The 24500-nt window shown below is 49.9% G+C and overlaps 1 protein-coding gene across 2 annotated transcripts; it reads right to left on the bottom strand.

The window, feature by feature from the left end:
* Positions 1 to 355: 355 nt before the first annotated feature.
* On the bottom strand, positions 356 to 10911 carry LOC101663399 (serpin B8). Of its 2 annotated transcripts, XM_004703036.2 has the most exons (7): positions 10853 to 10911; positions 7655 to 7832; positions 5675 to 5812; positions 4415 to 4532; positions 3127 to 3269; positions 1297 to 1449; positions 356 to 856 (listed from the first exon to the last, which is right to left on the bottom strand). In XM_004703036.2, the coding sequence occupies exons 2-7, from the start codon at positions 7820 to 7822 to the stop codon at positions 452 to 454; spliced, it is 1125 nt and encodes a 374-aa protein (XP_004703093.1). In that variant the 5' UTR covers positions 7823 to 7832; positions 10853 to 10911; the 3' UTR covers positions 356 to 451. The 2 variants fall into 2 exon arrangements, with proteins under 2 accessions (XP_004703093.1, XP_045152151.1); XM_045296216.1 differs by lacking the exons at positions 3127 to 3269; positions 4415 to 4532; positions 5675 to 5812.
* Positions 10912 to 24500: the final 13589 nt, after the last annotated feature.

Raw genomic sequence — 24500 nt, 5'->3', positions numbered from 1 at the left:
CACCAATCTTGGGGGAGATTGCTAAGCAAGCACAAGGAAGGCCATGCTTACCTGGCTTGCTGAGCACTCCATGCCTGTCAGGGACAGTACATTTGAAGAGAGGCTTTGATTTGGTAGGAAGGGGCAAGAGGGGGAAGACAAAGTCAGACCGAGAAGCAGGCTCTTGGATGGAGTGGCTATGTGCGACTGGTCACTATGGTCTAGTGAGTAGGCACAAGAAAGGCCGTGCTGACCTGGGTGACCAGCGATGGCAAGCACTTCCAAACCCCGCCTGCACTGTCTCAGACACTGGCAACCTTAGCTGCACACCCCAAACCTGCTGTTCCCAGAGCCTGTGCGGTGTCCACGGCAGATGTCAGCTCTGGAACACAGATTTATTTTGACCTTAGGACGCAGCCTGGAGCCCGCACGGAAGCCCAGGGCGCTGGTGGACAGTGGCAAGGCCTGCGGTTCAAGGCGAGCAGACCCGGCCACAGAACACCAGGCTGTGGGTGGCGCGGTGGCAGATGACCAGCAAGAATGGGTGGTCGGCACAGAAGCGTGGGTCGGTGCGGGCGCTGCGCGAGTTCCTAACCACGGCCGTGGCCGCGGCCGCCTCGGTGCCCTCCTCGTTGACCTCGATGAAGCACTTGTGTGCCACCTTGGACACGGGCACGTTCTTTTTGGTAGACATGCCGGAGAAGTCGGCCTTAACTTCTTCAAAGGCATCGGTCATGCCCAGGCCCCGAAGGATGGGCTCCAGGTCGTAGCTCTCCGCCAGCCTCAGTCGCGGGAGAAGCACGTCCGCTTTCCTGGGCGTCAGCGTCTCGGGGTCTGTCCACGCTCGCAGCTTCTCGTAGGTCAGTTCCTCTTCTAACTGCAAGAGCGGGAGGCAAAGCTCAACACCGCGGTGGCACTCACTGCCCGCTCTGCCCACTGCCCACATTCCCATGCACACATACTGCCCGCTCTGCCCACTGTCCATTCTGCTCACTGTCCACTATTCCGACTGCCCATGTGCCTACCCACATACTCCCTGCACTCACACTCACTCCTCTCCTTGCCCACTACAGTGCCCACCCACACATCACTGCCCACTGCCCACATGCCCAGTCAGTCAGAATTTACTCAGTGGCAGTGTTTGGTTGGGTTGGGTTTGGGGTTGTACAAGAGTGAAACAATTAGAAACACCTGAGACAGCAGAGCTTTATAAAAAGAACCAATGCCAAAGAACTTCAAATGCTAGAACCAATTAATGACATCTAAATAGACAACAAAAATGCATGCACACGTTCCCAAAACACAGGTGGTGCTTACAGCAGCGAGACCGGCGTCCTCATCGGGAAGCAAAATGACCATGCTCAGCTCCTCCCCAGCATAGGGCAGCTCCAGGACTTGCGTGTGCACCTCGTCGACATAGCCCAGCCGGAATCTGGCCTGCTTAAACATCATCTGCACGGTCTTCTTCCCCTGATAGAAACACACGATTCGAGTGAGCTTCCTGAAAAAGGGAGGCAGGTTCGCCACACTCCAGACGCTGCGTCTAACTCAGAGACCCTCCCGGGCACTGGTAGGAGAGCATCATTACTGCTGTGGCTGTCGCCGTGAAGTCCTCCGCAGTTTCTCTTCGTACTGAGCGCAAATGCTGCTATCTCGGCAGACCCAGCTTGACCAGGAGAGACAGTAGGCTGTCACAAGCCAAGGCATAAAACGCTCAACACTATTTTGGAGAAGGTTTTGCGTCTTTGCTTTTAAGAAGATGCATACAAAGGCGCCCCATGTGGACCTTACAGTTAAAAAGCATTTCTCCAAGTTAAGAAGAGAATTAAGTTATACTCAGGCCTCCGGACTAAATGGCACCATTAGGGAAAAAAGCAGATGAACCAAAAGGGAGCTATATTTTTATTCCTGAAATGTTGTCCAGTTCTATCGTTGGTTATGACTTCAATTTTCAGGGAGAAGGGACTTTGATAAGCTGCACAGGGACAGTCGTTATTAAAGCTCACATACAACGTATTGTACGCTTTCCTTTCTTTGAGCACTATGCTGTGATCAGGTGGATGTAAGCCAAATTTGAAACCAACCCCTGTTGACCTAAGAATGATCCCATTCAAAAAGAGGTGTAAGGAAGTGTTGGCCAGCTGAGGGCTCCCACCCACTCACGTTTGTAGGCTTTTGCTCACATTTGCAATAGAGCTGCAGGTGGGCTCACTGTGGCTCAGGAACGGCTGGTGGAAGCTAGGGCTCTTGCCCACATTGCACAGCAGCCAGACTGTGCTACCCGAGGTGCTGTGATTGTGGTCACAACCCAACAACGGCCGTGCCCCTGCCCAAGATGGTGGACGCCTGTGCTGCTCGGACGGGGGCCGCTCTCCAGTGTCTGCCAATACTGGTCTCCCCCTTTCGTGCTGTTCCTCATTTGTGGTGACCCCCACCCACGACATTATTGTCATTGCTACTTCATCACTGTCATTTTGTCCTGCTATGTATTGGGCGACCCCTGTGAAAGGGTCATCCGATCCCCCAAAGGGGCCAAGACCCACAGGTTGAGAACCGCTGACCTAGAGGCCCCCTGAGCCAGGACGGACATGATGGCAGTGGTTGGGTTTTTAGACCCTGATCACGTTACGCAATTGTCTGCAGGGTTTAGAAGAAACGCCAATCCAAATAAAATGACTATGAGTAGAAAATGAATTTCTCAAGGATGAGAAAACAGAATTATCAACACTGCAGGGTTTTTTGACTTTTTGTTCCCTCTCCCCAAATAAAAGATACATAGGGGTCATGACGCCTCATTCAAAAATTGATGAAGAAAGTTGGAGATTATTTTCATCTAAAATCTCCCCCCAGAGTGGGGGCGGGAGTGGGGTGAGACCATCAGAATGAACTATGATTGCATAAGTCCTCGTAAAAGTGCTATAACCATGGGAGAGTCGGAGGGTGGAGGGCTCCAAAGTTGGTGTGGTAATGATTGCACAATTCTCCTTGATGTGATTTAAAGATCAAACTATTGAAGTGCATGATATGCAAAGGGCGTGCCCAGAAAAGTGTCAGAAAAAGAAAGAAATAGTAAGATCATCCCCATCTTCTTGCCTTAGGAGAGTCGCAGTAGATCTGCCGGAGAAGAGGGCGGGGCGGGGGAGCTACCTGGCCTGTTTTAAAGAGCATTCCTCGTGTGTGCTTCGGGTCGAACGGCTCTTTCCACTTCCCTTTGAAATAGATCGCATTCACAAGCACCAGCTTCGTCAGAGGGTCCACAGTGCCAGCACCCAGCACTTCCGAAATCTTCCCTTTAAAACATACAGGAGACACGATTGCTATTTTGGAGTGAAAATGAAAAAGCGAGCTACCTGAAGCAGGTGACAGAGCGATGGGATTGGTGGAGGCGGTGTAGTGGGGCTCTAGCTGCACTGTCAAATGACAGATCAATGGGAGTTAGATTTGGGGTGGCGGTGGTGTTTAAAGGGGCTTGACTTCTAGCCAGAAGGTTCCCACTGGAACCCACCAGCCTCTCTGAGGAAGAAAGATGTGCCGTAGGCGTCCATAAGGATTCCGAGGCCTGGACAGCCCGTGGGGCATGTCTGGTCTGGTCCAGGGAGCGCCCCGAGTCTGAAGGAATCTGACAGCAAAGGGTCTGTGGAGGTGGTCTTGGGTTATTTCCTGGTAGTTCCCCAACCCAGATGTAAACGCCTGTCCTCATGCTCCCTGTAGTTGAGAATCGTTGAGGTGGCACACACATGGACTGGACAGATGACCATAGAAACTAGCCAGGAGTTTCTGGGAAAGCAAACTCAGCCGCCAGCCATGGTGCAGTTAGAGTGGAGGAGTCAGCTGCTGATAAAATTGGTGAGGTGGCCACATCACCAGGGGCGGTAACAGGAAATCATGTCCTGTCTAAGCTGTGATTCAATCCACATCACTGTGTCCTCAGAGCACAGTAAGGGTCGCCCCAGATGAACGATAAACAGGGATCGACAACGAGGTGTAAAGAGCCCTGGTGGTCCAGTCAGTTACATGCTGGATTTCTAACCACCGGGGCAGCAGTTCGAACCCACCAGCTGCTTTGTGGGAGAAAAATGAGTCTGGCTGCTCCTGTAAAGATATTAAGCCTCGAAAGCGCCCCGGGGCAGTGGGGATCAACATAATGGCAGGGAGTTTGGGGTTGTGTTTTTAAGAGAAGCTGTTTTTCAGGAACTGCCCCACACTGTCCAGAAGGCAGAGTGCCTGAGGTTTATGTGGGTTTGGACCTCATGGTCTGATAAGCCCAAGAGAATTGTGTTTCCAGCCAGGAAACCGGTGAACACCAACAGCCAAGAACATGTAAACAGGCTTCTGGTAATCAGGCCACCCTGTCCACACCACAGAGGCCACAGCCCGGCCGACCTTGGCCTTGCTTCCTCATACCTCCAAAGCCTTGGGACATTAAATCTCTCACCTTCAGTCCTTTCTGCGACCCAGTCGTTGATGTGTTTCCTGGATTCTTCTGTGTTTTGTGCAAAAGACAGCTCTTCCAGGTCTGCCTGATAGAACTTCTGACAAGATTCCTTAAAGGCCTACAAGGAGCAAAGGGCTGGGCTGGGGCCATTCCACAGGGCTGCCACAACTTTGGAAACTCTCTCACCCTCTCCTTGTGTGTGTGTGTGTGTGTGTGTGTGTGTGTGTGTTGTTTCTGCACAGGTCATGCTACACTTGAAGACTCCTTCTATTAAAAAACAAACACTGTGGAGCCTCTGCTCTGCCCCTGGCCCTGTGTGGGGTGCTTAACCCCAATCTGGAGCCCTCCTGTCTGTCCATCCGGGGTTAGCCCCCAGGCTGCTGAGGGAGTCACCATCCACGCAGATAGGTAAGCCCAGAATAGACAGCACTCCTGGGGTCACTCCAAAGAGCAGCCAGGGTGGGGAGGTATGGGAACCTTACATACCAGCCAGTGGCAGCCAGGCTCCCCCAGATGGCAGACTGCACCCCAGGACAGCACCATCTGGCAGGTATGACATAGTACAGTGATTTGGGGATTCTCATATTGCACGTGGTGGGGATCACCGGACTGAGTGACTCTGGAGTAGCATGTGTTCACGAGGAGATTCTATCGCAAAAAAAGACCAGGCGCCAGCAGCGGGTAGCAGCAGCAACAGGGTGCGGGTGTGAGACAGAAGGAAGGGGCAGCAAGCACGGGGCAGACAGGGAGCCAGGAGCACTGCAGTGCAGGCACCGCCCACAATGCAGAGCCCACGCCATGGCTGTCCAGGCGCTGTCCAGGAGAGGGGTTGTCCGAGAGACCTTAGTAGGATGCACGGGGTTCGAGGGGTTGTCGAGAGACCTTAGCAGGATGCACAGGGTTCAACGGAAGCAGAAGAACAGCCAGAGGTGGTGTCTGAGTGCCCGGCGAGGCTGGCCGGGCTTCTGTTGTACAGCATGCTCACCACGTGGTCAGGCAGTGATGGGAATCAGGGGAGAAGGCTTGGGTGTGGGAGGGTGGGCAAGTGAGACACATCGAGATGGCCCTCAGGGAAGCACGTACCAGAACCAGTAAGAAAGATCTTTAAAGTCATCAGGCAGAATCAACCTTATAACGCGAGAAGAATTGCAGAAGCGTCCTTCTAAGCACATATTTAAGGAAGCCAGTAACCGGCTGCTCTCCACTGCTCTGCAATCTCTTTTTCCATTTCCTTCCCATCCAGGGCGAAACCATACTTACTGACAGAAAATTGCACGATGTTTCTCCAAAGAGCCTGTTGGCGGTTCTCAGCAGGCACTGAGCGCCACGTGTGTGGATGGCTGTGAGGAGCGCCTGGTACCCATGGTGAACGTCTCCATCCTGCTTTAAACAAAGCGCCTGCGGACAGCAAGCCATGCCAACGGTCAGCCTCACCCTTCGTCCTTCCGCTCAAGCGCTGCGTCCAGACGAACCTCCGACCTGGGCATCGCACATGTGCCTAACTTAAAGCGAGTCTTGGCGAATGTCCAGGATGGGGTGACCCAAACTCGTCACCACTGTCAGTTAAACAAAACCAGCTCACTGGCATCGAGTTCACTCGGACGCACCGGAGACCCTGTAGGACAGAATAAAACTGCCCTGTAAGTTTCCGAGACTGTAAATCGTCACAGGAGCCGGCGGCCTCATCTTTCTCCAGCAGAGCTGCAGGTGGTTTCGAACTGCTGACGTTACGGTGAGCAGTCTGGCATGCAATCCACTACACCACCAGGGCCGATGTGGAGAGGGGGTGGTGGGGGAATTCAATCTAAATCCATGAGTCTATAGGACAAGGTGAACTGCCCCCGTGGGTTTCTGAGACTGTAACTCTTTATGGGAGTAGAAAGCCTCGTCTTTCTCCCACAGAGCAGCTGGTGGTTTCAAAGTGTGGATGTTGCCGATCACAGCCCAACACGTGACCGCTAAGCCACTGGGGCTCCTATTGTTTGTTATAGAGTCTGTCCTGAGTGGTAAAGGGTTGTGTTAGACAGCTAACCTGGAAGTTGAAAGTTCGAATGAGATCTCAGTAAGAGAGTTGCTTTGGTTTAGAGTACAGCCGAGAAAAAAAAAAAACCTAGGGGACGCCATGGGTCAGAATTGGCTCTGTAGCCCCTGACAACAAAAACCTGTGCCTGGTCGGCTGCTCCGCTGCACCGCTGCCGGCTGGCCACTAGATGTCAGTAGCATCCTTCAGTTGAGAGAACCCAAACTGCACACCTGACCGGAGGTCTGTGGGGGAAGGGAAGGTGCCCGCAGGTGCTACCACTAAGCTAGCAGGTTTATCCAAGCCAGGAAGGCACAGAGAGGATAACGTGGGCGGGAGACAGAAGGAGAAGCCGTGTTTTTGTTGCCAGGTGCCGTCGAGTTGGTTCGACTCACAGCAATCCTGTGTACAACAACAGAAGGAAGCCCTGCCAAGCCCTGCACCTCCTCGCAATTGTCTTAGGTTTGAGCCTATTGTGGCAGCCACTGTGCCCATATAGGTCTTCAAGGGTCTTCAAACTAAAGCCTTTGGTCTTCAAGCAGTTGGAATTAACCTAACAAGGCCCAGGGGGTACAAGAAAGAGCGGAGATGAAAATGTTTCACAGGTGAAAAACTAACTTCACGACGTCCTTTCTCCCATAAAGACGAGGAGATGGCCAGCCCCAAGGCTCTCAACTGCCTTTGCATGCCTGCCCTTCCCCCATCGCTACGTTGGTTGTCCTGCTCAGACTCACAGGCTCTCAGCTGGGCTGGGTCCGAATAGACCAGCTCTGTGGAAGTCAGACGAGGGCCCTGCTGGTGCCGTGGGTCATGTGTTGGTCTGCTGACTGCAAGGCTGGCGGGCTTTCTGCTCTTCTGAAGATTCATAGCCTCAGAAACCCACAGGGGCAGTTCAATCTATCCTGTTCATTCTGAGTCAGAATTAACTCGATGCCAGTGAGGGTTTGTTTGTTTGTTTGTTTAATGGCAGTTGGAGTCTCTAGTAGTACGATGTGTTTATACCATTGAGCTGCTAGCCAAAAGGTTAGAGGTTGACCCAAAGGTACCAAAGTAAAAAGGCCTGGTGATGTACTTCCTAAACACGCAGCTGTGGAAACCTTCTGGGGCGCAGTCCTGCTCTGATACGTATGCGTGGAGGCCCCCCTTGAATGGAATCCCTGTGGGACAGACGGTTTGGGGAGAGCAGGAAACAGAGCCTGCGCTGTCCTTCCTTTGCATACCTGGGACATCTGGGCAGCAGTGTTCCCCTTGGCCCCCATCAAGACCATGGCCAGGGCAGAGGAGATGCTCATGGGGGAGAAGAGCAAGTTCTCACTCGGGGACTCTTTGCCCAGAATCTTCAACAGGCGGATGGCAAAACTGCCGTTGGCTTCGCAGAGATGCTCCATCGGGGACGACCTGGGCAAGAGCACAGAACAGAAGCACCTGAGTCCTCGGCCACCTCGGAATCGTGGGCAGGATGGAGGCCCGTAGTGGTGGTGGCCCCCCAGGAGACCCCTTTCCTGTAATCAGCTGACCACTTTCTACAGCAAATGGGAATTTACAAATGTGACGGCATGGAAGCTCTTGGGAACAGGAGGTTCTGCTGTAAGACCTGAGTGCGCCCAAAGTAACCAGGGTCTTCCCAGGTGAGTCAGTCTGAGTAGGAGGTGGAACTACGAAAGCAAGGCTGGAGTGATACGGCCAGGGACCAAGACATGTGGGGACTTCTAGGAGCCAGGCAAGGCTAGGGAGTCTGTGCCCTTCCCCCCCAACCCCCTGGGCTGGAAGTTGCGCCTTGGTTAGCTGGGTGCTCCAACCTCCCTTGGACCTAAGAAGGCTCAGGTTCTAAACAAATGGGCCTCCCTTGGCCTGACTTTTCAATAAGACAAAATAATACCGATGGGTGTTGGGGTCCCAATTCCAGTGTCATAAAAATGCTTCAAGGTAGAAAGTGGGAGAGTTAATTAAACAAAGTCGGCAGGACACAATGATGTGACTGTGTGCAGGCCTCGAGAGAAGATGGGTGTGCCAGCTGCGGTGCGAACCTCCTGTTTCCACAGGTGCCAGAAGTCGCCCCCTATAAAACGTGGGGTGGCCAGGGGTCAGGATGCACCAGAGAGCAGCGAGCATGGGTTTTCTTTGAGTTGGTGATCCTATGGCCCTGTGGAAGGGGCCCTGGTGGTGCATTGGGTTGAGCATTGATTGGGTTGCTAGCCACAGGGTTGCTGTTTCAAACCCACCAGTTGGCCCTTGGGAAAAAAACGAGGCCGACTGATCCCATAAACATATATAGCCTCAGAGACCGGTTCTACTCCATTCTATAGGGTCACTGTGAGGCAGACCCAAAGGACAGCAGTGGGTGAGGCTAGCTGAATTGGGTACCCCTCAGAATTCCCATTCCAGTTTCTCATTCCCTGTATACGATCCCAGAAGTGAATGACTACATTAAAGGGGGGGGGATCACCGACATCGAGTTGATTGTTACTCAAAGGGACTGTATTGGTCAGAGTAGAACAGCCTCTGTGGGTTTCAGAGACTGTAACTCTTTATGGGACTAGATGGCCTCATCTTCCTCCCTGGTGGCATCTGGTGGTTCCAAACTGCTGACTTTGTGGTTAGCAGCCAAGAGCCTTTATTTAGAGTTTGTCTTCTGTTTTGACAGAAGAAAATGAAAACTGAATGCCCTGGGGCTCAGCCCGAGGTGACTCACCCAGCCTGAGTACTGGCTGCAAAGCCTTCACGCCTGGGTGACAGGGAAGCAGAGGCCACCCCACAGACCAGGACGCCTCTGCCTAGAGGTGACCTGGTGACTCAGAGCTGCTCTAAGAGGCGGGACAAGTCTCACAGCTGTTGGAGGTCTCTGTGTTTCTGAGAGACTAAAGTTTTAGAGGAACCGAAAGCCTCCTCCACGCATGGAGCGGCTGATGGGTTCAAAGGGCTGACCTTGCAGTTAGCAGCCCAACCTCCTCTGCTGAAGGCAAAGGGGCTACATACACTGGGAGGCTGAGGGGTCTGCGAAGCAAAGGATACCAGGAGTGCAGTTTGCTCAGGGTCTGGGGAGAGTGTCTGCACTGTTTCCTGAATGGCAGGTGGTCCCTCAGGCTGGCTTGGGAGTTCCAACTAGACCTTCCGGTCTGGAAAGCTGAGCATGATTTTTAAGCACATGTTTACTATGAGCACTTTTGGAGCTAGGGCAAAATAACAGTGCTCATTGTTTGGTGGGACTAGAATGTGGGGGTCCTGTTGGCTGACCACTCCCATGGACTGAGAAATGCCTCCTTTGGTGCAGGAGGAGAGAATCACCAAGGGGCAGGATGGGCCAGGAAGCAGGCAGAGCCCAGCGATTCTGAGATTCACCCTGAGCTAAGGGCATGCCTAGGTGGGTGGTGACCCATCAACTGGTTGAGGAGCCAGCCTGGAATGGGGAAGAGGGTGCATTCCATTGGAGATTTGTGGGCTGTACCAGTTAAACCTGAAATCCAAAATAGGCCTGGGATGCATGGCACATCGATTTAGGAACCAGCTGAGTCGTGATGGGGGCGGTGAGGGGTGGTGGTCAGGTTGGGAGAAATGCTCTTCTCTGTGAGTGGATGAGCGTCTCAGGATGCAAGGGCTGACAGATGAAATTCACCCAGTCCTAGGGAATCCCCTCAGTTAGGAGGCAGGTAGAGGAAGACCTAAAAAGCCCTACCCAGCCCTGGGGGCTACACTGCGAGAACTACTATGTGTGTGAGTGAGGGGCTGGGGGAGCTTGCTGCAGCTCAAGCCCCAGAGGCTGGAGGTCCAGGTCAGTTGGGCAGCCAGGTGAGGCAGGTGTTCAGGAGCCACCTCCCTACAGGACAGGCTCCCCAGGGAAGGGGCTAGTGATGATCCAGGGATGGACTTCGATTCGAAGAGATGCTACTAAGAGATGCGATCAAGGAAGGAAAAGGATGAAATATGTGGAAAGTAAGCGAGGTGGAACGAAGGGACAAAGAGCCGGGAGAGAAAGAGGGAGGGAGGCAGGAATTACGGAAGAAAGGAAAAACTTAATCTGACAACCAACCAACCAGCGGCAAGACCCTAAGAGCGCTCACCAGGCCCCCATTCCAGGCCAGGCTGGATCCTGCTCTGGTCTTCCAGCCGCACTTCTCCGAAAGTGCCCGCCCACCCACTTCATCAACAAATCCTAGGCCTGAATTGTAGCCACGCACCTGACAGCTAGCGAATCACAGGACCCTACGCTCACAGCCTGGCCTCGACAGCTCTGTGCCAGGCTGGAGCCTGGACCGCTCTGGGTAGGAGCGACCCGTCGCCATCCCTGCAGTCCCCTGCGTTCCTCTGCCTTCCCCCGCAGGGTCCCGCCCGCCGGTATCCCTAGTTCCCAGCGACCCCGCGCTCCAGAGAAGAGGGGCAGAGCGGGGACTGGCACCCGCTCCTTCGCCCCTGCCCCGTACCTGGAGGCTTGTTCATCCACCGCCGCTGCTCCTGCTGCCGCTGCTCCGGAGCTGCTGGCCTGCTGGTGGCCGGGTCTGGGCAGCACACGCAGCTGCGGGGGCGGCCGGGACAGGCTGGGCCCGGCCCGGGGAGGAGGCTCCCACGGCTTCCGGCGGCCCTGCCCTGCCCTGAGTCCCCACCATGGGCGCTCTGACTGCGAGGGAGGAAAATTAAGGGGAAATTAACCAGAGCAGCCTGTCTCCTTCCATTGGATCCAGATGCTTGGTGACTCCCCTCTGCTGCACCGAGAAACCGTGCACCTTAGTTTTCCAATGCTCCATTGCTTTTTTGGCTGTGGTGTTTAGGGGGAACAGACCGCCAGGCCTCTCCTCCTCGTTGCCCTCTGGTGGGTTCTACTTGGCTTAGTTACCCAAGACCCACCGCCATCCTTTCAGCTTTTTCTACTCCAGAGACCCTTTTACGCGAGAGAAATTAGCAACAGTGGCACACACACTGCCAGAAACACTTCGGATTCCGGTTTGCTTTCTAATTCATAGTGAGATCAACCTTTTACTGTTGCCAAGGGAGTCCTGGGGGCTGAGTGGGTTCGGCGTTGGGGCCACTCACCACCAGGTCAGCAGTGAGAACCCACCAGCTGCTCGGAAGGAGAAAGATCAGGTTTTCCACGTCTGCAAAGAGTTCCCATCTCGGAAACTTATTTAGATGGGACGCAATGACAGTGTTTTGCTGTTGTCTGAGCCTTTTTTCTACTGTTACCAATTGTTTTTGAGACCTCCCCAGTTTAAGAAACTTTGAGTGGACTCCTCCGCATATTAACCCTAGATACCGTTTCCAACCGGCAGCCAAACCTTTCTCCTGCAGAGCAGCTGGTGGATTTGAACACCAGACCATGCCTAAGCATGCCAGCACCTAACCCATGTTGCCCAAACCATTTCTGCCTCTCAGGGACCTTTAAGCCCCAATCAATGGTTTGCAAACTGCTTGGATACCAATCAATGAATTGTCTGAACACTCACCCACCCCCAAACCTATAATAATCTATATTTGTCATTGTGCTAGATACTAATAAATTGTGAATGTTACGGAACATTTAAAATGTTACGGAACATTTAAAATGTTACGGAACATTTAAAACAAGAAAGAAACACCTTGTACTAGAAATACACAACCTGTGCTGGCTAAAATCTTTTTAAAATTGAAGCAAGGTGATTGGGTATCTGCTTCTCTTGAGATCTTGATTTGGTGCTTCGAAATATCTGGCTTGGAGTCCAGCGTGAATTGATGGTGATCACTGGGAAATGTTTTCTCTGGTGGCTGGGTTCATTTAAATGGAATAAAGGCTTCCGTGGTTGTACTAGTAAACTGTGACTAGTAAAATGCTCAGTCCACTGACTGAGGACCCCGGTGGAGCAGTGGATGGCCAGGTGGGCTGCTAACTGCTAGGTCAGCAGTTTGACCATTGCCACCTGGAGGAGAAAGATGGCTCTCTACTCCCATAAGGATAGAGTCTCCATAAACCCCAAAGGGCCGGTCCTGGTCTGTCCCACGGGGGCTGGATGAGTTGGAAGTTAGACTAGGGCAGTTTCAGTACTAAGTATACAAATGCTTGAAACACAACCCGTGAAAATGCATTCAAATGAAAACAAGCCACTGCATGGAGTGGAGTCCAACTCACAATGACCCTTTGAGGGTCACCGTGACAGAGAGAACTGTCCCTGCGAGCTTCTGAAATGGAAACTCCACCGGAGTAGAAAGTTCGGACTTTCTTCCTGGAGCTGTGGGGGCATCAAGCTACTGGCATGTAACCACTAGGTCACAGCATCAGTGCTTCGGGGAAACTGTGGGTTCTAAATACCAATCTTCATGTTTTTAGGTTTAAAGCCTCTCAGGTCTGCCCTGTTTAGGTTTTTATGACCAGACAATGACATCCCAAGTTTGCAAAGTGCCCTTAGATGAAAGGTTTATCGTGCACTTTTTTTAGTCATAAAATCATAATGATGGAGAAATGTCCAAATAGGTTTATCAAAATAGTCACACCCTTTAAGAAATCAGCAGTTAATTTTTCATTCATGGGTAAAAATCTACCTTTACCTGAAGGGGCAATAGATTGTTTTCCTTTGTTTGTTTTGTCCATGTGTTTGTTTTTTCAAAAATGTTTACTAGATGTCCACTGTCGGCACACTTGAGGTGTGTTTCAGAAAAGGGAAAAATATAAGTCATATGCAAACGTGTAATTAACTCCCTCTAAAGAAACTGGGCCTAAGTTAATAAGCAAGCCTCCGCTGGATGGCCACTACCCTGCTTATTGCAAAGTGTTGTAAAAACTTCTCAGTATATGGGAGGGTAGAGGGAGAGTGGGTTGGAAAGAGGGAACTGATTACAAGGAACTATATGTGACCTCCTCCCTGGGGGACGGACAACCGAAAAGTGGGTGAAGGGAAACGTCGGACAGGGCAAGATATGACAAAATAATAATTTATAAATGATCAAGGGCTCATGAGGGAGGGGGAGCGGGGAGGGAGGGGAAAAATGAGGACCTAATGCCAGGGGCTTAAGTGGAGAGGAAATGTTTTGAGAGTGATGAGGGCAATGAATGTACAAATGCACTTTACACAATTGATGTATGTATGGATTGTGATAAAAGTTGCATGAGCCCCTAATAAAATGATTTTAAAAAGACAAAAAAACGTCTCAGTATAAAGTTGTGTCGGTGGATCACGCTGCCTCTGCAGTCACTCGGGAAAGCCACCCCATAAGGCTTCCGCTGATGATCGAGACCTCCTGCTCATGCTGCATGGACTTCAGAGACCAAGGTGCCAGTTAAAACGTACAACCCAGCTTCCTCCTGGGGTTTGCGACATCGTGGTTACATGTCGGGCTGCTAATGCATAGTCAGCAGTTTGAAACCACTAGCTGTCCCTCAGGAGAAATCTGAGGCCTTCTGCTCCTATAAAGAATTTGAGTCTCCGTGAACCCACAGGGGCAGTTCCACGCTGCCCTGTAGGGTCACTGTGAGTTGGGATCCCCTCCATTGCAGTGAGTTGGTTTGGGTTGGGGATGGAATATTATCATCTATGAGAATTAATGTGAAGCACGTGTTCAGAAACCAGTGACAATGGGAGAAAGTGATGTACAAGGAGAATCCATTGTGTGGTTAAGTATGAGGCAGCGCCCAACCCCATGGAAAGGTCTTGCAGTGTACCCTAGTATTGTAGAATGCTTTCTAGCACTCATAGTGAATTCATATTAAGCACAGTAGTTTACTGATAACAATTTAGATCAGGGATGAGTGTTCAAGCATTATGTAGGCAAGTGTGCCCTGTATTCTTGTCCTGAGTGTAATAGGGTACCAGAGAGACCAGTCCTGGGAGGAGGTCATCATGCTTGGCAAAGCAGAGGGGCAGCAAAAGAGGGGAAGGCCCTCAAGGACATGGACTGACGCAGTGGCTGCAGCAGTGGACTCCAGCGTAGAACAATGGTGAGAGCCGTGCAGGACTGGGCGGTGGTTTTTCCCATTGTGCATCGGTCGCTATGGGTGACAACCGACTCAATGGCACCTATCCGCACAGTAGGACACCATGATCACTCCTCAATAGTAGGGGGTTGTTAGGGAACTAAAGAAAAAATTGCTCAGTGAGACCAGAAGAGCCTCTGAGTACAGGAAACGGGTGTTTGATCCCTCCCCACTCACCCCATGGCTAAGGAGGGACAATGTGACCCAGATAGCATGAGACGATGGAACGTCCAGGGGCCAGCACTAGACACGTGAGGCTGGAAGCAGTTCATTACTCACATGGAGTCACATGTGCTCTCAGGGGGAAGAGGACAGCACTTTCAAGGCAGGGACAAAGGGGTGGCATGTAGCAGCAGAGTAAACCAGCAGGTGGCGAGAGAGGTGGCCGGAGAGGCTGGCTTCCTGATAACTAGTGAGGTGCCTGCTCCTGCAAGAGGAAGTGACTGGTTTGCTGAGAAATCCCGCATGTCAGCAAGGAATCCGAATAGGCCCAGTGGCCAGGATTTTCGGTTTTTTGTGGGGTTGTTTTGTTTTGGGGAGGAAGGTGCTTTATGTAGCCTGTGCTGTCACTGGCAAAGGGACCAGGAAACCTTGGAGGATGTCAACATCAGAGGCTAGAAAAGCCCTCAGCATGGAACCAAGAAGAGTTCTGCCAATACAGCGCCATGTCCATCTAGCTAATGCCAATCAGTGAGCTTATGGGACCGGGTAGAACTGCCCCCACCCCCACCCCCGAGTTTCAGAAACTGTAACTTTTTATGAGAGCAGAAAGCCTCATCTTTATCCCATAGAGCGGCTGGTAGTTTCAAACTGCCTTTCTTGTGGTTAGCAACCCAACGTGAAACCACTATGCCACTAGGATTTAATGTGCAAGTAAGCATTCTGAGGATAGAATTAAAAAGGAGGCCATCAATTTCTGAAATGTCCCTTCTGCACGAATCAGTCCACTCTGGGTTGTGAACACAGTGGTGAGCATCGGAAGAAAATATGCCAGTAGGAGAAAGAAGGGTACCCCTGTCCCGTGATAATGCCTCCTGCAGAGAGGAGAACTTGCCACAGAACCGGATGCAGTTGGTCTTGGTGTGCTGGACGAAGAAGAGGAAGGGGTGATTGGCACAGAACCTTGGGGTGATGCTTGCAAGATAGAAGTGGCAGCTGTGGCTTCGGCGCCATCCTCATCAACCGCCACAGTCTTAAGTGTAACCTTGCACATAAGTCCCCCTTGGATGACATGCCAGAAAATTCAGGCCTGGCTCAGTCAAAGGCACCAGCCATGCCCAATGTGGAAAGGGTGTTCTCCAGGTCATAACATTCCTCCACTTTAAATCTAGGATAGCAAACTTGCACGAAGCCTTCTTTCATTGCATAAGGTCTTGTCCATTCTAGAAACCTCTGGTACATACGTTGTTTTCCCTCCTGGAAGAAGAGAGTTGGGAATTTGGACATCTACAGCAGCTCCATCCAGTAGGACATTCGGCTGTGATGTTGACGCGCTGACCAGCATCGCATGATTTGGCAGCCACGGGCTCTGGTGCCCACTGAGCTCTGGAAATGTGGGCGGTGCACGTGAAGGCTGGAGTCTTTCATTATACTTATACCAATGCATAGCTTCCCAAACTTATTTGGCTCACTACCCCCTTTTCAGGGGAAAAAATATAATCAGTGCCCCCCTAGGCAGTTAGAAACCCATAATTCAGGATGAGGTGTCAGTATCTGGTTTTCCAGCCCCCCAAGATCATTCCAGCACCCACCAAAAGGCAGGATCGCCCACTTTGGAAAATGCTGCACTGAAGTAAAGCTAAATAAAAAAAGGGGTATGCATCTGTTCCAACTTCGCTACAAATTCTTAAAGACCTAGTTCAGAGCAGATCATGTTCTTACCTGTGTGGACAGGATTGAATAAACAGTCAAGGGAACAGAGGTGAGGGATAGAAGAGCCAAGTGACACAGGGGTCACCGAGGAGCAGAAGTGCCAAGAGGCAGGGACTTCCCCCTCTCCCCCCTCCACACCCCCCCCCCCCAGAGCTAACAGAAAACTTTCCCCTGGAGCCAGCCTACTGAATTCAAACTTCTAGCCTCCTACCCACCCTGTGAGAAAATAAATGTGTGTCTGCTAATACCATCTCGGTCGTTTTCTGTCACAGTCGAAGACAACCCTTCTTTGAATTCATTCCTGCATTTCAGACACTTACACGAACCTATCCCCCAAAGGCAGGAAGTGGGCTACATGAGTGAGCAAACGCCTGTATTCTTGCAGTTTAGTGTTCTGGCTGACTGAAGGCATTATTAAGTGAGACATCTCAGCCTTGACCTTCTCTTTCAGACTCACCTTTCCAATGATTCCATCACTATGTTCTGTTGGTTTAACGTCCAAAATAGCTCTCCTGCACAGGTGAACCCAATCATTTTGCCATCGTTACTGAACACATTATCATCGTTCAATCAGCGTTTTCGTCCAGAAGCATGATGATCAATCCCAGCTCCTGCCCAACACAGGGACGCTCCAGAACTTGGTCACTTTTTTGGCCTGGGTCAGTTTTGACCTAGATTCCTTCAACATCATCTGCACAGGTTTCTCAAATTCTACAAAGGAAATGGGCAAACCTTGCATGGAAACATGATGCAGTTCCAGTGTCCAACGTATTAGCAGAGCTGGACATGCTGCGGTGCTTCTGGACCACCAAGTCAGATGCCTAGCCAGCTGGGCTTCCTCACCTTGACCCCCGGACACAGCCATGACTAGAGGTCAGTCTCTTGGTGTCCTACTGAATCTCACAACTGTAAATATAATCCTCATGTTTCCACCTCGGGTTGGGCCTCCCCACTGCCTTCCAGACTCACATCTTCCAGTACCTCCTGATGCCCTCATTGGACATAGTCAAGAAATGCCCACGTAAGAGGTGTCACTGAGAAAAGGAACTGGAAACCCAAGGAAGAAGTGGGGTGAATGAGGGAACCCTGTGGGAACTGTAACCAGGGACAGGAACCACAAAAGCATCACCCCATCCACAGGCTAAAGATAGCAAATAAAGTTCAATGTGGACATAAGATGAAATCGATAGGGGCAGTTCCAGCAAGATGGCGCCCAGGGGGAGCTCCCTGGCGATCAGGGAGCCCAGTGTCCAGGAGGACGAATGGGGGGAATTCTGGTAAGTGAAAAGACCCACTCGACACTCCCTCCCACCTGACTCTGGGCAGTCCTGGCGTTTGTCCAGCACCTTCACCCACAGCAAGGAGACTTTCCTAGTGTGAGTGTGACACCTCCACCTGCAGCAGCGGGGCTGCTCCTACTGCCACCGGCCCCTCCTGTGACCGAGGGCCTCTCCCACCTCCACCCAGCACCTCCACCTGCAGCCGAGAGGCTATTTCTGTGGCAGCAGGGCACCTCCAACAGCAGCAGTGGAGCTTTCCTCACCTTCACTCAGCACACCCGGCCACGGCACTGGGGCTCCCCCCACCATTGTCCAGCACCCCCAAGCACAGAGCTGCAACCGCCCCACTTGTGTGCCCTAAGAGGCCCACCAGACCTGCCCTCTAAATAGTGAAACAGCTGTCTAAAGAAAGTAAAACCCTAAGGAGATAAATAGTCCTCCACCACCACCCACCCCAACCCTGCGCAGTTGGCTTTAGGCAGCCCACAGAAGCATTCCTACCAGCCCCCAAAGAAAGAGACTAGGGATCTTTGACTCCCTAGAAAATGGCACCAAGCTCCTCCAAAACGACTCACAGACAGCAATCACACACAACAACCTCAACGAACAAAACAGGAGAAATAAATCGCATTGTCAGAAGTCCTGGATCTAGCGACATGCACAGAACAAGCAGAAGTTGAGCCACCACAGAAAAACTCTTAAGGATGCTGTTTGGAGCCATACAGGACATGAGGGAAGCACTACAGGAAAAGGATTAAATGATAGAGGAGATAAAGGCCACGCACCAATGGGAAATACATGAACTGGGGGACAAGCACCAAAGGGAAATGCAAGAATTAAGACAGAAGGTAGCAAATAACGAGTTAACAGGCTACGACGACGAGGGATTAGAAGAATCTTATCAGTGACCTTAAGAATAACCAGGCACACTGCAACAAACAGGAAAGAGTGTCAAACAAGCTATCTAAGAAACTGAAGAACGCCTGAGAACAATGTTGGATGCAAAGAGGTACATTAGAATAATTGAATTACCAGAACAAGACAAAGAAGTCAACAGCAAAAATAGTGAGGGAATTCCTAGAAAATTACCCCAGCTTAATGAGTGAGAATCAAGCAGCCATCCAGGAAGCAGAGAAGACACCAGCTAGACTGAATCCAAGGAAGAATTCACCAAGGCATAAAATAGTTAAACTATCCAACTTTGAGGAAAAGGAGAAAGTCATGAGAGTAGCTAGAGGAAAAATAGCAGTTACCTATAAAGGTGCCCAAATCAGAATATGCTCACACTGATCAGCAGACACCATGAAAAATAGGAGAGAGTAGAATACCATCTTCTGAGAGTTGAAAGAAAACAATGCAAACCAGAGTGCTCTGCCCAGGCAAATAATCTATCAAGATAGACAGCAAAGAAAGGGTCTTCTTGGACAAGGAAAAACTCAAAGAATACGTTAAAAGAAATCCAGCTCTTGAAAAAATCCTAGCTGACCCAGGGTGGTCAGAAGAACAACACCTACTAAGCACAAATAGCAGACCGCTTGAGATAGTTAGTTAAAGTTTCGTGTACCACCCTGGCCGATAAACACATGTGGAAGTAACTGAAGGGCGGAGAGATAAATGACTCGATGAGCCTCACCTTTCTAGTTCGCAGGTCTCTTGCTCTCTGATGGTCAGACCAGGGTGCAGCTGCCTTAGCCAGTTTCCTGCTTCAGCTGGCAAGGCTCACTTCCTGCGAGACATCCCTGAGGGGAAGCCACATGGACCTACCCTGATGCAGCCCTGGGTGCTGGAGAAGCCATGTGGAGACCCCTGCCAGCGCTGAGATGCTTACACACACACTGATTCGGCTTTCTTCCTGAAGTTGGCGTCATTGCGTGTGTTTTGTGAGATTGAGGAGGACTTTGTAGATTGGTGTCTGACATATGGGCTAATGTTGGACTTACAGGCTTGGACAGCACTGGGTTGGGATGCTTTTAATGTACACTTACCCTTTATATAAAACTCTGTCTTATACATATGAGTTGCTGTGTATTTGTTTCCCTAGTTTACCCAGACTAACACACCACTACATAGGGCAACTCTACCCAGAGGTCAACACATTGAATACAGACCCCAAGATAACATGGCCGCAATGGTGAAAAGAAGGCAAGAATGAACCGCACACTTATTCACACAATGCACTGCTAAGAAGATAGGTAGGAAAACACTGAGAACAAAAATATGAAATGACATCACAGAGTCCACTGATGGATATTATAACTCTGAATATCAATGGACTGAATTCACCCATTTGAAGTCGGAGACTAGCAGACTGGCATCCATTCCTGACAGCAGAAGATGGAGTTGCTTTCCCCTGTCGTTGGGGTGAGACTGACCCTCAGAGCAGCTCGGGACCAGCAGAATGCAGCAAAGAAGCCTCTATGGCAGACTTCCACTTTGACTTTCTTGTAACCTGGCCACCTTGATGTAAGGAAGTTCATGCTGTCCTCCTGGGCTGCCCATGTAGACAGGTCCCAGAGCACTTGACATTACAAGTTGACATCATAACTTAAAGACCCAGTCACCAGCCATTTGCCAGCACCAAAGCCTCTACTTTTGAGAGGATCCTCCCTGGACCTGTGGCCAAACTTTCAGATGAAGAGCAACCAGCTGGCCCAATGTGGAGCAAAATAATTTATCAGTTCACCCATAAAACTCAAAACTTCAAATTCACTGCCATCGAGTTACTGTTGACAGGATAGAACCCCTGTGGGTTTCCAAAACTGTAACTCTTTATGGGAGTAGACGGCCTCATCTTTCTCACTCGCAGCAGCTGATGGACTTGAACCGCTGGCTTGGCGGTTAACAGCCCAATGTATAACCCATTACGCCACAAGGATTCCTTCGTCCACCCATAGAATCTAAAAATAATCACATTGATATTTTGAGACACAGACTTTTGATACCACAGGTACCAATAGTGCTTAAAAGGGACATTCTGCCATAACAAAAGTCTAAAACATGTGGCATTGTCTTAAGAACAAATGACCAGGAGAGGCTGAAAGGAAAGACAAATCTGGAGACCGCTGGAAGGACAAAGAAGAAATTACTATGGAGCTGGAAAACTGTGGGCCCGTGTCATGTATTGACACAAGAACAAGGGAGGCTCTCTCTACAGGAAGAGAAAAATTGGGAAATCTCCCCAGCAGACTCATGATTGGGATAAGATTTCTCAGACTGTTGTTCCAAGTGCCAATTGCCTTGTTAAGCTGCCAAAGATGAAAAAGAAGGCTTACCCCGCTGTTATTGAGTCGTTCTCACTGAAAGCAAATCTGAAGGGGAGAGTGGAATTGCTCATTGGGTTTCCAAAGCTCGGCTGTTGACAGAAGCAGAGCACCAGGGGTGTGTCTCATAGTTTGGGGCTTTCATCTTTTGGTTAGCAAAGGAATGCTTACTTTTCAAGACTTCTGTGAGAATGGCACAGGATGAGGGAGACATTTCTTGTTATTGTGCTTGGGTTGACCTGGGTCTGAACCAATCTGTGGCACCTAACAGAAACAATGACAAAAGGACAAAGTAGGGTTTGGGTGTGGGCAAAATATATGCTTAAAAACAGATTGATCAGCTTTCAAGCAGAAGATGGAGAAACTGGTTGAGACCAAGATGACCTGGGTGGAAACTCGTTTTTATTCCCAAACTCTCCAGCTGGTGAACCATGCTGTAAGCCAGGACTCACCTCAGGGCAAAGGCCAAATCCAAGGCATGGATCTAAGAGTCCAGATCCCACCAAGGCTGTGACAGTAAAATCCACCTGGCTAAAATCATACAAAGATGGACGCAGTGCCTCACAGACTCTCTTGTCTCTCTTGCTACATGACTCTTGATGTCTTCCTCCTTCAGCAGTCAGATTCTGCACTGTAAGTAAATATATTTTTAGTTGGTAGAAAACCCAGGAAAGCTTGAAAGGAGGGGTTCCAATTTGGACTAAAAGAGACCAGTGTGAGAGAAAAATTTCTGAGCCCTTCTTTCTAAAAGTAGGCAACAGGCTGGGGAGTTTAGTGATAAGCATGGGCCATGCATTATAGAAACAGAAAGAAATTTCAGAGCTCTGAGGTCAGGAACACAGAAGATGGAACCCCAAATCAAGGAAGACAATGGATTGAATGACTCACAGCAAAGGCAAGAAGAGACTCAACAAGAAACATTCATTTTCCTCAAAACAGAGATCAGTATAAGCCTGGCTGAATTGCCATGGTTTCATGACTAATGTATGACTTCTGCCCCTGAAGCCACAGCCCTGCCCTTTCTGAAGGAGCATGTGTATGACAGCTTTCCCTACCAGTCTCACTACTGAATGCTGAAAGTATGTGGCTATGTAGTGGGTTCACATACATGACAGCCACTATCATGTCTTGACATGATCCAGTTAGTTCTCACTCACAGTGACCCTGTTGAAAAGGGTTAAACTGGCCATGTGGGTTTCTGAAATGGTAACTCTTTGTGGGGAGGGGTTGTAGGGGGGGCATTTTTTACATTCTTTTTTTATTATTATAAATCATTTTATTGGGGGCTCTTTCAACTCTTGTAATAATCCATACATCAATTGTATCAAGCACATTTGTACATATGTTGCCATCATCATTTTCACCCACATTTCTGTTGTTCCTCCCGTGGGGCAGGTGTGTGAAGGGGTTGTTATATGTCTATAATTGCAATTGGTTCCCCCTTTCTCCCCCTTTGCCCCCACTTTCCCTCTACCCTCATGGTATCACTACTCCATTACTGTTCCTGAAGGGTTATCTGACCTTGATTCTGTGTGTCAAGAACTCTTATCTGTACCAGTGTACATGCTCTGGACTAGCTGGGTTTGTAAGGTAGAACTGGGGTCATGATAGTGGCCAGGAGGAAGCATTTAAGAATTAAAGGAAAGTTGTGTTTCCTTGTGCTCTACTGCACCCTAGCTGGCTCATCTCTCCCTTATGACCCTTCCATGAGGGGATGTCCAATTGTCTACAGTTGGGTTTGGGGTCTCCACTCCCCCTGCCCCTCATTCTCATCTATATGATTGTTTGTTTTGGTCTTCTGATGCCTGATACTTGATCCTGTCGACACTGTGTTATCACACAGTCTGCTGTGCTTCTTCCACATGACCTTTGTTGCTTCCATGCTAGATGGTCCCTTGTTTATCTTCAAGTCTTTAAAACCCCAGAGGCTATATATTTTAATAGCCAGGCACCATCAGCTTTCTTCAGCACATTTGCTTATGCACCCATTTTGTTTTCAATGATCATGTGGAAGGTAAGTGTCACAAAATGCCTGGTCATTAGAACAAAGTGTTCTTGCATTGAAGGAGTACATGATTAAAGGCTCAGTGTCTGTCTGCTTCCTTAATACTTAACATATAAATATATGCACATTGGTGGGATTCTCAACTTCCTCATATGCATGTGAAAGTTAGACATTGAAAAGGAAGACCAAAGGAGAATGGATGCATTTGCATTGTGAATTGTGGTGCTGGAGAAGAATATTGAATGTACCATGGACTCCTCAAAGGACCAGGCTATCTTTCATGGAAGAAGTATGGCAAGAGTGCTCCTGAGAGGCAAGGATGGCAAGACTGCTTCTCATACTGTGGACTTGTTGTCAGGAGAGGACAGTCCCTGGAGAAGGACATCATGTAAAGTGGAGAGGCAGCGAAAAAGCGAGAGGCTCTGGACAAGAGGGAGTGACCCATCTTGGCTGTAACAGTGGCTTCAAAAATAAGAAGAATCGTGAGGATGGCATGGGACATAGGGAAGTGTCTCAGTCCATTGCCATGGGTTGAAACCAACTCAATAGTTTCACCCAGAAATAACAAATACTTTTCTAGTGTGTATCATAAATTGCATAGATGCATTCATTGAGTGCTTGTGTCTTTTAGTGGGATGTAAGAAACACTCTCATCAGCTCTTTAGAAGAGAGTGTGACAGGCAGCTGAAGAACTTGACTCAGGGAGACCACAAGATACTCGGGGAGCATGGAGCATGTGATCTGGTCCCTCCTACTTCCCCATTGATAGTGAAGGTGCCCTTGCCCCACAGTTACTAGGAAATGACACCCAACACTAGACATGTGAGATTGACAGCAGTTTGCCAGTCACATGTACTTACACACAACCCAGGGGACAAAGAGGACACTCTTTGCATGTCAGGCAGGACCACACGGGCTTATTTCCAGGACCTGGATTAACTAGCAGGGAGCGGGGAGGCAGGCTTTGTAAGAACAAGAGGATGATGTGTCCCTGACTGCCATGGGTAGGTGTAACTTCCTTGTTTGAATAAATTCAGATCTGACAGGAAATGGAGAACCAGGCTCAATTCTGCAGGTCTAACTGATAAAGGATTGGTCAAGTGGGAATGGTGAGAGTGGGGAATATCACAAAAGAATGGTTAACTTTGGGGGCAGTATGAGGCTTAAAGATATCAGATTGTAGACCTAACTATATTGCATGTACATCATCTTCTGTGTATTGAGATTGCTTTTGCATGTCTAAGAATTATTGTTTGGTGGATCTATAAGAAACAGGATCACTGGCATTCATATCTGTAATTTCTAGAGATGTAGTCTGTATTTCTTTGTACCAATGCAGCCAAACATCTTGACACTTGCAAGTGAGACAGGATTCCACGTACACCCCTATTTATTTGGTGCCCATACGGTGAGCTTGTTAGAGGTGGCATCAGGCTCCGAGCACTAACTGTGACACTTGAGGCTCTCTCTGCACTTGTGGACCACTGATGTGGCCATTCCCACCTGGAGCCCTCTTCCCACATCCCCTGGCCCGATTTTTTTTAAAAGCCCGTAAGTGGAAGTCAGAGGGGAACAATAAGGACAACTAAACCAAAAGCCCATTGGGCCTTCTCTCTCCCTCATCACGACACTGATGAATCCCCTAGTTCTTCACGTTTCTCAGGCCCATTGTGCCCGCACAGCTCAGTTCTGACAGCGAGTGCAGCAGCTACAGAA

This window comes from Echinops telfairi, unplaced genomic scaffold (genome assembly GCF_000313985.2).
Source record: "Echinops telfairi isolate 266 unplaced genomic scaffold, ASM31398v2 ScPeMD7_7400;HRSCAF=8409, whole genome shotgun sequence".
Classification (NCBI taxonomy): Eukaryota; Metazoa; Chordata; class Mammalia; order Afrosoricida; family Tenrecidae; genus Echinops; species Echinops telfairi.
This window is presented reverse-complemented; position numbering and strand designations above follow the sequence as displayed.